We start from the raw sequence: 18,719 nt of genomic DNA, 5'->3' as shown, positions 1-18,719 counted from the left end.
GGTGGGTGATTTATTAAGACAAAGATTTCATCATTATTGATGTGTGATAATGTGTGGGGTTTCGCAATCTTGTGCAATATGGCCGATGGATCGAGAATCTTGAATAAAAAATCGGTAATCAAACATCCGTTTATTGATGTGTGATAATGTGTGGGGTTGAATAATTTGATGTTCATGTTATTCCATCCATTTTAAATTAATCGCAATGCTAAATCTTTGATTTGAGCTAACTTTAAACCCGTAATTTTTAACACATAAAGATCATACAATTACCATTTAAACCAACTTTTTATTAATCTATTAAATTTCACATACAATTATACAGTATACTAGATGAAGCCCGTGCGATGCACGGTTTGTTTGAATTTTTAAAAATATATTTTTTTTATTTATGTGCTAAAATTTGTTACATATTTAGATAAAATTCCTAATATCAAAAGATAATATTTTATATTTAATTAATTTAAACTTAAAAATATCATTCGCCAACTTTGCTTGCGTGGCATTTGAATTAATTAATTCTAAAAGAAATTAATAATCTCTTATTTAATTGGCTACAACTAAAATTTATAATCTTACATGGCCGCTAAGAAAATTAAATCCTACGTAGCTCTCTAAAAACATCGGGAAAAAACTCCCTTTTATATATATATATATATATATATATATATATATATATATATATATATATATATATATATATATATATATATATAAAATCTCCCGCCATTGGAGAGTTTTCCGAAGAAAAACGATGAGAGATAAAGTAGAGAGAGAAAAGGAGAGATTTCAAAGCATACAAAAAGTGCAGCTTCGAAACCCCCGAAGAAGAAGAAGGAGAGACGTGGTAGAATGACAAAAATTGAATTATAAAAGAAACAGATAAAATAAACTAAATCTCGTGCGATGCACGGTTTGTTTGAATTTAAAAAAAAAATTATATATATATATATGTGCTAAAATTTGTTATGTATTTAGATAAAATTCCTAATATCAAAAGATAATATTTTATATTTAATTAATTTAAACTGAAAAATCTCATTCATCAATTTTGTTTACGTGTCATTTAAATTATTTAATTATAAAAGAAATTAATAATCTCATATTTAATTGGCTACCACTAAAATTTATTATTCTACATGGCACGCTGAAAAAATAAAATCCTACGTGGCTCTCTAAAAACTTGGGAAAAAACTCCCATTTATATCTATATATTAGATTAGATTCTTTTCATTTATTAAGTACTCGTAAATTAGAGATTGTATAATTTATTTATTTTTCATAAGATTAGAAAATAAACACATATGAGGTAAAAAAAATAACCTAATAATAATAACACCCAAGGCAACGCCTGGACCATACACCTGCTATACAAATAGCCGAACATAATTATCAAATTAAAGAAATACAAACTAGTAACCCGGGGCATCGTCCAAACCACACACTAGTTCCGTAGCAACCACTCTATTTGCATTGAATGAGGTATGTCAAAGTGAGGGGACTCTTAGGGTTTAATATACATTAGGCCGGGCTTAACACATAATTATAATTTAACCCTCTTGGTTGAACTTTTACCATTGAATTAATAAGTTTAATTAAAATGACTAAAATAAACTAGTTTAATTTATTTCACCCTAATAACTTATTTTAATTAATAGTCAAACATCATTGAGTTTTTTTTTTTTTTTTTTTTTTTTTCATATAACATCCAATGTGCCAATGTGGGCACGTGGCACATGTACAAATTTTCATGCCTACAATCGTTCAAACTATAACCAACTTTTAGTTGTTTGAATAACAATCAAAGTAAAACAAGATCAAGAATGCATTACATATTCCCAAATAGACCTAATCAAAGTGCGAGTCGGGCCAAGGCCAAAAAATCAATCCGTTTCTCGAGCTGGGTCGGGCCAAGATTTGAGTTGGAAATCGCTTGCCCAAACTCGCCAAGAATGACTGGGCCATACGGGATTTTTAGGCTTATTATAGGTTGGGCCAAAAAAATGCTTAACACGCATGTCCAAGCTTGAGGCAAAACATGGGCTGGGCTAGGCCTGACTTTTGAGCCAGAAAAATTTGCCCAAACCCGAGCCAGCAGTTGGGCTAACTTTGATCAGGTCTACTTTCAATTATGGAGTAACTAATTGTTTTAATGCTAAAAATAAATACTTATATTCAAACAAATAATTATACGATACTTTTTATTACTAAAAATGTATACTTGTACTTAAATTTTCAAAACACATGCTTCATGGAAAATTCCATCTACTACCTCCGTTAACAGTTATTTGCAACATTTGCCATAAACGAGTGCTACCTATTATGTGCAACAAATGAATTTTTTTCCTCTTTTAGTAAGTTTTTTTTGTAAGAAATGGCCAAACTGCCCTTACTTAACCAACTTACTCCCTTAATCATTTCACTAACCATACTCTATTATAACCAACTTAACTCATCTAATCTTACAAAAAAAAAAAAAAAAAAAAAAAGGATCTCAAAACAAAAACCATCAGAATCTCAACATTCATCTTCATCATCAAATTTCTCTCTCCTCCTTCATCATCTAAATCTCAATCCTCCTTCATCTTCAAAATCTTACTCCTCCTTCATCATCTTCCGCATTTGCTGTCCAGATTTGGAGGTGGTCGCCTATGAGTTTCGTGGGTGTGGTGGTTCTAGGCAGCACGAGTTTCGTGGATGATGGTATAAGTTTTGTGGGTTTCGTAGGTGGATCTAGATGTCATGGGTCTGGGTATAGGTTTTGTCGTGGTTGATTTCCTAGGGTGGTAGTTGGCGTGGTGTTGGGTTTCATGGGTAGTGGGCGGCGTGGTGTTGGGTTTCGTGGTGGTGGTGGTTCAATTAGTGGGTTCTTGGTTTTGATGGGTTTTGGTTTTGTGGTGGTGGTTTAATTGGTAGGTTCTGGTTTTCGTGGTGGTGGTGGATTAATTGGTGGGTTCTGGGTTTCGTGGTGGTGGTGGATTAATTGGTGTCCTGGGTTTCGTGGTGGTGGTGGTTTAATTTGTGGGTTCTGGGTTTTGTGGGGGTGGGTTCTGGGTTTCATGGTGGTGGGTTCGATGGTGATGGTTTTCGGTGGGGGTGGTTTTCGGTGGTGGGGGTGGTTTTTCGGTGGGTTCTGAATTTCGGTGGTGGTGGTGGTGGTTTTCGGTGGATTCTGGGTTTCCGTGGTGGTGGTGGTTATTCTCGGTTTTGGGTTGGGTGGTTTGTTTTTGGTTAATTTTGGGGTTTTTTTTTAAAAAAGAAATTGGATTAATACTTAAGTAATGTCCTTATATTTCAATAATCATGTTTAAAAACTTTTGTCTTGGAGTCCGTGCTACCCCTTTGTTGCAAATAACGGTTAACGGAGGTAGTATAAAAGACTAAAAGACTGAGTGTAATTCGAAGTTACATCCACTGTCAAAAAAAAAAAAAAAACCAAAAACCACATTAAGAGAACCAATCAAATTAAGTGACTAATATTAAATTTTACCAACTCTTTCCTTCAAAACCAAAAAATCCTTGATTTTTATACACAAATTATTGGACAATCAATTCTTGGCTTGAGCAACCCCAAATGAAATCGCTAACATGTAATTTCCTCCAAAAAAAAAAAAAAAAAAAAAAATACCATTAACATGTATAATATGCTCAAAAATAAAATAATATAAATGATTTTGCACTTTTCTCAGTTGTCGAATATAATTTGAGACGCTTTGACATATGTTATAAGTGAAAATTACTAAATGAAATTCTGTTACATACATTATATTAGCTTAGATCAGTTTGTAGTTCCTTTGCTTTTCGATTGGGAGGTTGTGAAATCAAAATTTAATACTCCCATAAGGTGAAAGCTAATGAAAGTGGGTGGCAAAACGTGTTAAGAGGTAATTTTCTTCGTTATTTAAAGCCTCAATTTACTCTTACCATGTGCAATTTAAATACCAATAACCAGTTGAATGCTACCAATAAACAGCAACTGAAATTTGAGATTTTTACTTTTACATCTACAATAACAGCTTAAAGGATCTAGCTGTTTATATTCACCCACATGAGCAAAAGTAACCATCAGTTAGTCTCCCCGTACGGTTTCCCATTATTTCCGCTTGGGAGTGGCGGGATAGAACAAGGTGTGTTAGCAAAACTTTGGTCTCACATTTGAGAATGATAGGCTACCACCAACCACTTCAACCTTTTCGACCTACAAATCTCTCGCTGAATTCACAGCCAGTCTTTCAAGGTCGTAAATTCATACAAGACCTGCCAATTAACCCAAAAAATGTCAGAGCAAAGAATGGCACCTTCAGAAAACATTTGGAGAAACTGTGGCAATATTGGTTATACTCTACTTTTGCACTTTACATTTGGTGAACCAAATATTTTTTTTTTCGCATTGCACCAAAAAATCCGTGTGCTTTTATTTAGTAATTTCCAAGACCTTAAAATGTATTTTCTGTAACAATGATCAGTAAGTGTTTAAAAAGAAAAGAGAAAGCAAGTTTTTTTCCCCTAATTTCATTTACTTCCCTTATTCATCTCCTCTGCTCTCCTCCACCTTGTCACATCTGAAACCTCAGCTTTACTAGCTGAGTAGCCTTACCTGTGCCACCAACAGTAACCACCACCCCTTCCCCATGCCACCAGTAGACATTTCTCTTCCTCCAGACCGCCTAATATGAAGGGAAGAGGGGGAAATGGTAGTTGTAATGGCCCTAATGGGTGCCAATGACAAGGGGGTAACCCAGTGAATAATGGCAAATCAAAGAGCAATGGGCGCCGATTGTTGTAGAGTTCGTGTGTGGAAAAGGCTAAAGGGGAAAGGCTTGGCTTGGGATAAGGGAGAGATGAGGCAGCACGTGAGGAGCTAGATATTTAATGTGAGGAAATGGGAAAGGCAGTAGCGTTGAGGATTCCGGATAGCTAGAGAATTTATGTCAGGAAACGGGAAAGGCAGTAGCATTTAGGATTCTGGATAACTGAGATTGGGGTGGTGGCTGGGTAGTTGGTGGTAGGCCATGGCACAAGGCACACAATAGAGGTAGGGAATTCAGTAGCTGTGTTGCGGAAGGGGCTGTTGGGGCAGAGGAGGGAATGATTGCAAGAAAGGGTGTTAGCTGGTGGTGTGGGGAAGGGGGGTGGTGTTTGTTCAGTTGACTAGCGGCTGGCCAGGTAGGCTGGGGCATTGTAGCTTGGTGCTGTATGGGAGTGGGGAAATATTAATAAAATAATCTTATATATAATATAAGAGTCAATTTTGCAGCACTTAACCACAACACTCCAAAACCCCAACTCTCAATTCTCATGCACTTGGTATCCAATCTTTGTTTTCTAGTACACCTCTCTACTGTCTCTCTCTTTTCAAAACTTCAGTTGCTATTGCACATAATATTGACAGGTTGATGCAGGGTTTATTATATAGGGGAGGTTCAAAAAATAAATATATTGGAAGTTGGGAATTAGTATGTCGTCCAAAATTAGAGAGAGATTTAGGGCATGAAAGAAGAAAGATCTTCATATGGTCTTTATTGATTTAGAGAAGGCATATGACAAGGTGCCAAGAGAGATACTTTGGTGGGCAATGTTGAAGAAAGGTATCCCACGAAGGTATGTAGACCTAGTTAAGGATATGTATCGGGATGTGTCAACAAATGTGAGGACATGCGGAGGGTTGACAAAAGATTTCCCTATTACAATCGGATTGCATCAAGGGTCTGCATTAAGCCCTTTTCTTTTTGCAACGGTTCTAGACGAATTAACTAGACCAATTCAAGATGAGGTTCCATGGTGTATGCTGTTCGCAGATGATATCGTTTTGGTGGATGAGACTAAGGATGGGGTTAATGTCAAGTTGGAGCAATGGAGGCAAAGGTTGGAATCTAGAGGGTTTAAGCTAAGTCGGAGTAAGACTGAATATTTGGTATGTCGTTTTGGCACTCAGAGGGGGACAAGCAATGAAGTGGTGAGTTTGGATGGAAAGGATTTGACCATGAGTGAATGTTTTAAGTACCTAGGGTCGATCATCCAGAAGAATGGTGACATTGATCAAGACGTGACCCACAGGATTAAGTCAGGGTGGCTTAAATGGAGAGCGGCCACGGGAGTGCTATGCGACCGCAGCATTCCCTTAAAGTTGAAGGGAAAATTCTACAGGACTGCCATAAGACCAGTGTTGCTCTATGGTACAGAATGTTGGGCTTCTAAGAAAGAGCATATTAAAAAGATGGAGGTTACGGAAATGCGCATGTTAAGGTGGATGTGTGGAAACACTTTAAGAGATAGAATCAGAAATGAGGTTATTCGCAAGAAAGTAGGTGTGGCGGGCATTGTAGATAAATTAAGGGAAAATCGTCTGCGTTGGTTTGGACATGTAAGACGGAGACCCGAGGGTGCACCGGTGCGAAGAGTGGAAGAGTGGGACCATGGAGGGATTAAACGAGGAAGAGGGAGACCAAAGATGACTTGGTTGGAAGGAGTGAGGAAGGATATGAAGTGCATGGATTTACGTGAGGATGAAGTTTTGGATCGTAAGGGATGGAGGAGAAAGATTTATGTGGATGACTACACGGAATAATCAATTTTGGTTCATGTTAGCCGACCCCACTTTTGGGATTAAGGCTTTGATTGATTGATTGATTGATTGATTGATTAGGGCATGAAAGAGTGATTTCAACAAAGAAGTTGCTTTAATGGGAAAATGGTGGTGGAGGTTTCCTCTTGAACATCTTGAATACGCCCTCTTGAATGTCATGAATCCGACCCAATGGACATCATCCAGTACGATATCATCAAAAGCAGTGTAAAATTGACGGTCCCCCAAGGTGTTCTTGTGTCTCACTATTATCCATAGAAATTTATTTCGCAAGTTTCTATTCTACTGAAACCGCTGGGCAGGAAGATAATCTAGTTTTGGAAAGATTTTGGATAGGTGAGCAGCCTCTACGTGGCCATTGTCCTCACCGATTCAACCTATCTTTTCTCCATATACCCCAGTGTCCACTTTCAAAAGTGACAATGGGACTTACAGTTGATGAGACCAGCCCATGCCCAAAAGACAGAAAAACTCAGTTCTATGTAAGACCTTTTGGTATTTATATAAAGGATGAGGAGAGTTCATGAGTGTGGACAGAACATTCTACTGTGGTGTTTCAAGTAAACCTTTTTATTTAATTCTTTAATTTGTTCCCCTAGATATCCCGTTATGAGGAATCTTGGGTCAGACCTTTTGCAGTTTGCTTTTCAGGGTGCTGTGCAGGAAAGGAGAAGAAGTTGCTTTGGCAAAATGCGATTATGGCAATTTTGTTATGTGAGTGGTCAGAGCGAAATGGTTATACTTTTAATGGTGTTACTGTTTCATGCGATCTATAGAGGGATAAGGTAACTGTATTACTTTCTTAATGGGCTAAGGCCCTGTTCTTTTGAGCTTCTGGACAGAGCAGAGCTTACTACTACTACTACTACTACTACTACTATAATAATAATAGTAATTATTTTTTATTATTTTTAAATATTAATTATTATGATTATGATTATTATTATTATTACTACTACTACTACTACTACAATTATTAGTATTATTAATATTATCGCATTATTATTATAATCGTTAAATTTTATTATAAAATATTAATTATTATTATTATTATATCAATTATAATTATTATTATTAGTATTATTAAATATTATTTAATTATTATTTTTATTATTATTAAAAATTAATAAATATTATTTTATTATTATTATTAAAATTAATAATTAGTATTATCTTTAAATATTAGTTATTATCTTTAAATATTAATTTTTATTATAAAAAATCAATTATTACTATTATTATAGTTAATATTATTAATTATAAGTATTATTATTACTGTTATTATCATTATTATAATCATTATTATTACTATTTTATTATTAAATAATTAATTATTATTATTAATATTATAATAATTATTATTAATATTATTATTAAATATTAATTATTAATTATTATTATTAAATATTAATTTTTAATATTATTATTATTATTAAATATTATTTATTATTATTATTAAATATTAATTTTTAATAATATTATTATTATTAAATATTAATTATTTATTATTATTATTAAATATTAATTATTATTATTTTTTAAAATTAATTATTTATTATTACTATTAAATATTAATTATTATAATAATAATTCAATATTAAGTATTATTTTTAAGCAGAGCAGGGCAGGCAGAGGAGAGCAGAGCAGAGCAGCTCTAAAGAACGGGGCCTAAGGCAGTCTGGGGCTTTCCCAAATTACTCCATTGGGGACTTACAAAGGAATTGGGCTAACTTATAGTTCTGATTTTCAGTCTCTTTCCAAGGACACGTTGTCCTCTTGATGTACTTATTTTTTGAGCAGTTTAATAATTTTTTTCTTTTTTACAATAAAAATCAAATTTACATAGACACATGCTTAACAAACACCACAAATCAGCCATAACAGATATAAGACCAATATTACTCAACGTACCGGATAGAGATTTGGAATTAGCAGTCGACTTTTGTTGTAGAACCAAATCATCAACAGAATAATAATCTGCAATCAGCCGATACATATATGATGGATTATGCCCTCCGCTGCAACAAAGAAAATTTGATGTATGATATGTCTATGAGCAAGGTACCCAAAATAAAAACCTTTAAACTGATTAATGTAGCTACAGAACAGAACTCAAAACAATAAAAAGTATGACCCATTGACACCAATATATTTAGAACCTTGAGAGATGCTCTATTCAATTACATTAAGGGAAATTTTCTGTGTTACGCCTGTGAACCAAGGATTACTGAAGTCAGGCAAGTTGCCAGGATGCAGAACTAAAATAATTCACCAATAAAGTATTCCAAACCATGTGTTGAATCCAGTATTTTAATCATGACAGTTTAACAAACTAAATAACCAATTACCTCTCTTCCAAGCTGGCCTTTAAAATAACATGCATTTGGTTGAAGCATATATTAACCCCCTTCTCCTAAAATGCCATATTTTTGTATACAAAAATAAAGGTTAAAAAAAAAAAAAAGTCCCATGCTTGCCAAGATTTCAGGTGCAGGAAAAGACGTAGAGAGCGGATATGCTGGCAAGCTTCATTGTCTTCAGGATGATTTGGTTCTAATGGATTCATTAGCATTGGTTTGGAAAGTAAGATCACGACCGAAGATGCACCAGTAAGGAAAATAGAGTTGGGATCATGAGAATCTCTAGTAAAAGGCTTGTATGGGGGTATTTAGGAAAGATATAAAGAAATAGGCTAACAAGAGCACATAATAATTGAAAGGCATGGAAGGAGAGGATCTTGGTTGACAACTGCCAGAGATGAATTCTTGGTCCATTTAGCCAACTCTGTCATTGGGATTAAGGCATTGATGTTAATATTGTTGTTAATCTACATCTGGAGGTCTCTAGGGGATCAATTTAGGAAGACAAACCTTAAAGGTTGGGAGTATTCCCAGGTAATGGAAAAAAGTAGGACCATTATCAGAAGACGAAATAAACATGGGATTTAAATTTCCAAAATAAAATATAAAAAGAGCAGCTTACGTGTCAGTGATAAAGAGGCTAACGAGCTTTGGTGGCACATAGTCAAATGTTGGGTTGACAATATGAAGCAGCGGTTTGCCACTGCCACTTCCAAAATCCATACAATCAGAAAATTCTCCAAAATTTAGTAGATCAGATGGGGACTTCAGCTCATTGAGTAAGACTTCGGGGTTGTGAGGATACAAGGGACATAACTGTCATAAGTCAGACGTTGAGCACAATTAACTTGTAAGCTATATAGATTGCATTAAAAAATCATAAGAAATATAGGAAGCTCAAAGATATTATACAATAATCTCATCTACTAGCATGATGTAATTGGTCAAAAACTTGCAGTCGAATAGCGTAATACTTCACATTAGACATTACCAGTGATAAACAAAGACAGCATCACTGAAGGGTAGCAGATCAAATAGCATATTTATTTATATATATACCAACCAACTAATCTGCAGCTAAACACATACATGTGGAGAATATATCAATAAACCTATTTCATGTTGATGCAACTTCAAAGTAGCTTACGTGTTACCAAGTCATATATTATACTTAGATATTAGATAGTTTACAGCAATAACGTTATAAGCATTTAGTCATGTAATTCATATTTAAAAGTGTACCTAGCATCTTTAAGGTTATTGCTTATCACTGTAAACCTTGTTCTTGTGTATAAAGCAAGCAGAATTAATCATGTAAAATAATTTCAATTTTCGTTAAGGTCTCCATAGGATAAAAGCCTTCTTTCCACAAATCCACAGGTAAACACAATGGTAATCATCTTCAGAGTTCAACACTCAGGTACAGGTCAGCTTTTTCCATGAATTCCTTGAACCTTTGGTGAATGCTCATTCTCTGCAGCAGCCTAATGTTGATCCACAAAGATATTCAAGATCAAACTCATACTAGTGCCATTCAGCATTTCAGCCCCATCAAGAAGTATCCTATAGTTGGCCGGTAAATAAAACAAATAGTATGCAATTTTGTGAAGACTGTGATATTTTGGCCAAAAAATAAATAATGGAATCCACATATACAGGCCTTTAAAGAAATCGTATCTATCAAAGGCCTCTTCACCCAGATTATTAAACTACTCCAGTTCAAACAAAAAAAAAAAAAAAATTCCAGCTCCCTATATCATAAAAGGCATAAGCAACTTTCCCCATTTTAATGAGCAGACATTCAGCCAAGATACTGTAAGATAATTACTAAGCATATTGATAACAGGTCTTCTCCGCATGCTAGTGATCAAATTCATTGAGGTAACATTAACAAGGCATTCACCATAATGATGAGGTGGTTGAATGACTCAAACAAGAACAAGAAGATTTTGAAAAATCATGAGGTAATCTTTACATATTGTTGCCCGATTAAAAAATTACTGCATTTTATCGCTCAGTGGAAAAGCAGATTAAGGCACATAGGCGGATAGGCCTACTGTAGATGAAGATTCTTTTTAAAACACCAAGCATTAAAAGAAGGGGAAAAGCCAGGAGCAATCACCTTGTGACTGCCTGCAACAACAACAAAAGGAACAGCATGTCTTTGAGCAGCAAGAGCAACCATATTCAAGCCAACAGGGGCTATCAGTCCACCATTAGCCATAACAGCATGAGCTCCAACTATGACCTTCAAACAATATTTCAATACATGGATATGACTAAATTCAATTGATAAGAAATTGACACACGAACAGAAGTGGACAAGCGTACCATGTTTACTCTTGATATCATGGCAAAAACAGCAGAGTCAGTAATCACAGTGGTCTGCAAACCTCTAGCCACCAATTCTTTGGCAAGAACATGCCCTTGGTACCTGGTTCCAATGTGACAGCAACATATCAGCAAAAAATTAATGAAAACATATACTAAACATAATGTCGGTTTAGATACATTTGGACTTCTGCGACTTTCCAATATGAAAGTAAATAACCCGCAAAAAATGTATACAGCTGTGCAATTTCAAATCTTCAGCAGTCAGCAGTCAGCATTTAGCACTACCTTTTTACTACATATTTTTTTCCTCTCTATTTTATGGAGTACCAAACTTATTAGATAATCCTCTAAAGCTCTAACATGCATACTTGTAGTCTAAGGAGAACTATTATTCTATCCCACTCACTTGAGAGAGTTAAAGAAGATGTAGACATGTAGTGATATCAACTCACCTTTTTACAAAATCAGAAATATAGAAAAGAAGGCCTAATGTAAGCAAACTTTCATAGATTATCTCAGAAAGAAATTTCAAAATATAGGTTTAATAGGTGCATCATTTTTACTTAAGCTCTCATCTTCTGAAGAAGATCCTAGACAAATGTTATGCGAAGATTGTATATTTACTGGCTTTGCACCTAACTTAACAAAATGCAAGGAAAATGTTTGTACCTTGGAGCACCTTCCGCAACAAAGACCTTGAATGACCGTTTCTTTTCCTTTGCAGCACAGAGAAATTCCATCACAGTTCTTGACCGTCCTAAAGTCAAAATTACCTCACTGCAATAGTCATGGTTTAATGAGCAGATAGAACAAGCCTCGTTAAAAGGAAATTATCACACAAACACACACGCGCCTACGTACACATAGTTGCATGTATAATGACAGCCTCATTCAAGAAAGCCTAGAATAAATCTTAGCAAACAGAAGATGTCAAATCACAACAAAAAAGCATTTTTTTCCTTGTTCATGACTTCATGTATAATGGGCATCAATCATTACATCCTCAAGATCACGAGGCCAGAAAACATGAATTCAAAAACAGGTGAAAATTAGGCAAACGTAGCAGCGCAGCCAAACTAAATTCCATATGCCAGACAGCCAGACAGATTGTGAACAGGTACTTGATCTTAATTGATTAACTAATCAATTAAGCAGGTAAAAGATCATATAGACAAAAACAATCCCTTCTAGATATGAACCTGCTAGGAACCAACACAAGAAGGTCCCACACTCATATCCAAAGCAATGAGGAAGATGAAGGGTAAAGAAGTCAGATGAGGACAACTAAGAATGATTAGAAGAAATGGTTACGACTTACAAGAGAAAGAAGAGACAGGCATCACGAGATTGTCATGTTATTTTTTATTTATTTTTTTTTATTTTATTTTATTTTTTTTATGGCAGTAAAGTAGTGAACAAGCCAAGTAGTATGATGTAATAAAAAGCAGAAGAGAAACATGGAATGAGGCATTGTGAAAATAGGAGAGTCCTGTGGAAATAACAAAAATCATATCCCAAATTATTTTATAATTTTCTCTCTCTAAACTCTTAATTTCTGCAAATATTGATAGGCAGTAGCAGCGCTCGTGAAACTAAGAAAGAACACTCACTTATATCCAACATTTAGATAAGGTTAAAGCATATACTACAAGTAGAAAGGCAATTAAATTGGATAAAGATCAAAAGGAAAATCAACACCTTCCTATGGCAGCAAAACTGTTCAATAATAATTTCACATTTGTTATGCATATACAACAACATCAACAGCAACAACAAATCCTTAGTCCCAAAATGATTTGGGGTCGGCTAACATGAATCGTCATAAGGAACCGTCCAAAATAGGCAACAAATTACCCATGTTATAGAAGTAAAAACAAGAACATACTTTTGATGAATGTGCTCAACTGCTTGCTCAGCAATCTGCTCATGGCAAGTGTCTATATCCTGAATGAGCTCATTAACAGATTCAATGACATCATGCTTCAGTTTTCGAATCCTTAAACTCTTATCAGCAGCTGCAAAATGCAATCATAATTTAATCAGTAGAAAAAGGAAAAATGGTAAGCTCCAGATAATCTTACTATAGCACCATTCTTCCTATCAAGCCCTTTCAAAGACTATCATTCTCCTTATCAGGGTACTGTATCAGCTTCTATTGGTAAACCCAGTAACCTAGAATTCTGAGTTATTTTATTTATTCAACTCTAATTAGAGTAAAGAAAATATATAATAATATCTCTTATTCAAAATGAGCAGCTGAGCAGACAATCACACACATTGGTGGCCCTCAAACAATTATATAAGCTGTTATACAAAGGAAATGTTGACAGCCAAAGGGCAAAGAGTGCAAATTATGACATTTGACTTAAAAGACAATAAGGCAGAGAGCAAATTTGATGAAGTTAATGGAAGGCAGGTACATTGAGGCTGGACAAAATAAGGTTGGCTATGAAGTCCAGCAAAAGGGCTTACAAATACAAATAAAGCTTTAAAAGTGCATCTAGAAGCGCTGGTAGGGATTGAAATATCCATTATATAGCAGTGACAAAACAGACTCATTTTTACATAAAGAAAACAATGCGCTACAGCAAGGTTCGTGTCAAGTGCACAAACTTACACTTGCTTTTTCCTTCAGAATCACCCCCAGATGAAGAAAGGGGAGCAGCAGAAGCATTGGGTACATCTTCAAGAAGAGTATGTAGTGATGGTGGGCGCAAAGTGCTCCTTGCTGCAGCAGCTACTGCGGCTGCTGACAGAACAGGATGATCATCTCTGTCATCTTCATCATCATCACTTCCAACTGATATATTTAGGTCACCAATAGCAGCGGTAGTAAGAGATAAATCCTCCTCTCTAATAATATGTAGCACCCTCCTGACAATATTACCAACAGCAAGCTCTGCAGTTCAAATCAGATGGAAGGTCACTAAAAGCTCCGACAACGTACATTAAAGGCATCACCTCCATACACTGAGATACAAGAAGACGAGTGAGTCTCCCACTTGTTTGTTCCATTCAGTCAGACAATAATAATTTGTTTAAGAAAATTATATTAAAAAAAAAAATTAAGACAATCTTACAAAGGTGTTGGAGGACAAGAGACAAACTCGAGTACCTAACTTTAAAAAACACTTTTAAGATCTTACCTTGTTATTTTGTACAAAAACAAGAGGTTCTTTGCATTTTTAACAACAAAAAACTAGTCTTGTTTATGAATTGCATTAATAATTTAATACACTTCACAATTTTAACAAAGTACAGCAGAACAAAAAATTAAATGAACCTTTAAATACCTTTTTCTGATTCAGTGGCATGAAATATAAGCAGGAACTCTACTGCTGAGGATTTCTAAAAGATTTCTTTAATATGTTCACGTAAGAAGTGAGCTCTTATGTGGTTGCCTTTGCCTCCCAATTTTTGAATAGACTCTACAAAATCTGTGAATCAATGTGCTAGAACCTTTCAAGAATCTAAATTCTAAAATACTAGATACTACTCTCGTAGCAACAAAGTACTGGAAGACATAGCATAGATGATCCAAATGATAGCCGATCCAACAAAAAACAAACTCGACTTTAGAAATGTAAACTAATCATATAACTCTTTAGAATTTTCATCAGATGTGAGGTGATGCCAGTATATCACTAAGAAATCCAATTAAGTATGTTAATGACGTCCATAAATTATAGCTTGCTTCATGCTGAGAAATTTACACTTTCTAATTCCTACAATAATTATACTCTTTAACAAATATTGCATTATAGTTTCATCTTATCCTTTTGTCAATGCGTCTTAAATTTTTTTTCTTTTCCTTAAAAATAGTTATTATTTCTCTTATTGTGAAGGAGATGGTTCAAAATAGGATTGTAAAAACATTTCATCAAGGATGACTGCTATGAACTAGGAGCAATATCATTTTCTAGGGTATTGACGATTTTTATAAATATGAAGCACGAACAACTCTAGACCCTTATTTCACCACACTTCACGATTCCTCAGAGATTTTCATATTGATTTCCTTATATAACATTTCTTGTTGCCACAAAGAAATGGTTTAAGAGACTTCTCTCTCTCTCTTTTCTTTTTCTCAACAAGTTGTGTTAAAATGCAACAACATTTTACACCTCAGCTAAAAAGAAAGGCATAACTTGTAGTTTGATGTCAAACAACATTGTCAATTGCAATTTTCGGATTAAAAATAACACATAATAGAGGCCTACCCACAGGGTTGGCAGCAATTAGCTGCTCTCCAACAGCCTTTACCGCATCAATGAGAGCTCCAGCTTGGTTCGTATAAGGAATTCTCTGCTGGGATATAACGGAGCGAAGAAACTCTGCAGTGTGCTTTGCTGTCGCTTGTGACCCCTCAATTTTACTAAAATACAAACAACAAAAAACATTCTTCGTAAAAAAAGCTAAAAACTTCTGTAAAATGTACACAAATCGAGTAACTTAGCATAGTCACCTCACCGTTTTCTGAGTTTGTTAACAAAGTCATTGACTAGAGCTTGTACGTCAGGCATTATTAATTCTCTCTATCCCAAATGTTAGACCTGAAACCATGGATGTCACACATTAAGCTCTATCCAATTTCGCTAATCTTTAACAATAAAAAAAACACATGATTCGTCTAACAATAAACTCTATCCAGTTTCACTAATCTTGAACTTAAAAAAAAAAAAAACGACTCGTTTAACCATCCTCCATATGTTAGAATTATTAATACGAAGTACGCGACTAAACAACGATAATCACAATATGCAAAATCATCCAATAATTGACAGGCAAGTGCCTAAGCCAGGGTTTTGCAAGGGTTTTAACAGTTCCGTCCTAACATTCAAGGGTTTTGCAATGCATTAGCAATTATTTTCAATTAAACTATCAATCAAATTCTTCTTGGTTGAAAAATTGAATAGCAAAACTTTAGCATTTCAGTAATTAAATTATAACCAATAGTTCAATAATCAATTCGAACCCTAAATAGAATTCAATCAACGTTAACACTACATTTGGAAACTGATAATTGATGATTAAAAAAAAAATAATAATAAAAAAAAAAAAGAAAAACAACTTACGCTTCAATGGAGGAGAGAAAGCTGCTTCAACGGAGTATTCAGAGTGTAGCCGCTTCAATGGGGGAAAGAGACAAGGAGGGTTATTTTTTCGTTTTTTATATTTTGAGGATTTCTTTTAATCACTTTGAGCAAGGTGTGCAAATTCGGAAATGGTTAACTGTTTGGAATTTATTATTAGCCCGCTTTGTATCCGGTTGGCCACGTTATTTGGTCACTTATAAAAAAAAAAAAAAAAAAAATTAAAAAGAATAATCTCATCTTTATCACTTTTGCTCAAAATAATCTCACATTTGAATAATGTAGAAATAATCTTATATTTGCCCCCATCTGCTCAAAATAGTCCCTTAACCTGTTTGTAAATTTGCTAACCTGTTAAAGAAGGTGAGTTGCTATGTGTCACCATTTTATTGATTCTTAATATTTTGTATAACAAAAAAAATAATTTGAAAAAAAAATAAAAAAAAAACCCGCAGACCCCTCCCTTCATGTTCCTCTTCCCAATCCCCCACCAGAACGGAGCCAGCCCACCCATGACTACCCCTGCTGGAGCAGCCTCACCCCCCTTTACCGACACGCAAACAGCTAGAAGCATCATCCTTTCATTCTCAAGGCTTTTTCTTTCATTATCAATCTTCAATTTTTCCAATTCTCTTTCCTTTTTGCTGCTGGATTTTATCCATTTGAATATATGTTTTCTAATTCTAATGTTAGAATGTGAAATTTCAATCCTTGTTCTTCCAATTTAACCAAATGTGTTTTCATTCATTGCTTACCCATCATTTCTCCATTTGATTGTTGCAATATGCCTGTGAGGTGTTATGGGGAGAAGTTTCAGAGTTTGGAGAATGATTTGATGTTGTTGTTGCTGTAGTGGGGCGGTGATAAGGGTGGTGGCCGGCTGTAGAGAGGTGGATTGGCAGCAAGGTCGCGAGGGGAGGTGTGGTGAGTGATGTTGCTGCTGTTGAGTTAGTGCGTGAGTAAAGGGGTTTGAGTTGGGAGGGAGGTCTGCCGGTCCGGGTAGAGTGGGGTCAGGTGGTGGTGTGGTGGTTGTGATGAGGTGGTGGTTATGGTTTGGTGGTGGATATAAAGAGGTGGTGGTCATGGTAGGCTGCCATGGAATAAGGTGGGGAGGTGGGAGGAGAGAGATGGGCATATGGAAGGAAAAATTAAAAAAAAAAAAAATTACTTGATAAACAAGTTGTAGGTAAACGGGATTGTTTTGAGCAGATGGGGGGTAAAGGTGGGATTATTTCTAGATTATTCAAAGGTAAGATTATTTTGAGCAGAAGTGACAAAGGTGGGATTATTCTTTTCAATTTTTCCTAAAAAATAAAAAAAAAAAAAAAAAAAAAAAAAAAAAAAACAAAGTAGCTCCTATAACATGGAACAAGCAACGGCTATAATACTGACTGAGTAACCCTATAACATTGAGGAGTAACTCCTATAACACTGATGAAGTAACCCCTTTAACACTGACCAAAAAACCATGGATCCAACATAAACTCCATTTTCTCCAAAACCTACCAAAATAGATACAAAGTATTATACTTCATCTATTAATATTCACACTAAACCATGATTGCCATGCTAGTACTATTATGATAGTAGTGCCCTCACCTTAGATGCAACTGCTTTATTCAATGACTGTGATCGATCTCAATGGTCTTTGGGATGGCTATATAAGAAATGTCAAGCGACTATATCATTACAGCATAATCAACATCATTACATACACAAGTGAAACCAGCCATAACCATCAACAAACACCACATTTCCTGGTTAAAAATAATTTTTTCCTAATGTGGAACAATATATTAGTTATCAAGTAAGGGTAAACTAGTAGTCTAGTATACCAACAAAACAGCGAAGACACAGTGAATACTAGTTTTTTTAGCCAATGAATTAAAGACGATCCAACATATATCCTATTGAACTTGGCTTCTTTGAGATTTATATGACATTTACAATTATTTTAAAATTAGAACATCCCATTAAGGAAGATGTTATATTTATATGGCATTTAAAATAATTTTGATATACGACTTAATTTCAAGGAAAGATATAGCATGAATTTATGTAAAGAGAGTAAAGAGGTAGTTTGAAGTTTAGATTAGTGCATTAAGAATATAAGTGGGTTATATCTAGTTCAAAGTGCATTATGCTAATGTAATTAGTTCAAACATCTTATAAGGAATCTAGGGGTATATAAAATCTTAGGCCGACAAGATTAGACTCCACACATTTACATTACTTACTTTCATTATGTCATAATCTCCGCTAGGTTTCTCATGAAAATCCTCACAGCTTTGATTTCAGCTTGACTTCACGCAGAAACCCTTGGAAACCGACTCCATTCTAGGGGGC

The 18,719-nt window shown here is 34.8% G+C and overlaps 1 protein-coding gene across 1 annotated transcript; it reads right to left on the bottom strand.

Moving 5' to 3' along the window:
• Positions 1-3,873: 3,873 nt before the first annotated feature.
• On the bottom strand, positions 3,874-16,660 carry LOC145568861 (uncharacterized). Its single transcript, XM_081628249.1, has 11 exons — positions 16,356-16,660; positions 15,751-15,833; positions 15,501-15,655; positions 13,898-14,179; positions 13,166-13,295; positions 11,950-12,057; positions 11,278-11,380; positions 11,069-11,194; positions 9,569-9,762; positions 8,498-8,604; positions 3,874-4,257 (listed from the first exon to the last, which is right to left on the bottom strand). Exons 2-11 carry the CDS (start codon positions 15,801-15,803, stop codon positions 4,247-4,249), a joined length of 1,269 nt encoding a protein of 422 aa, XP_081484375.1. The 5' UTR covers positions 15,804-15,833; positions 16,356-16,660; the 3' UTR covers positions 3,874-4,246.
• Between the last annotated feature and the right edge of the window lie 2,059 nt (positions 16,661-18,719).

Source organism: Chenopodium album, chromosome 11, assembly GCF_948465745.1.
Source record: "Chenopodium album chromosome 11, dcCheAlbu1.1, whole genome shotgun sequence".
In the NCBI taxonomy this organism is placed as follows: Eukaryota; Viridiplantae; Streptophyta; class Magnoliopsida; order Caryophyllales; family Amaranthaceae; genus Chenopodium; species Chenopodium album.
Note: the sequence above shows the minus strand (reverse complement) of the source record. Positions and strands in the feature narration are given on the sequence as shown.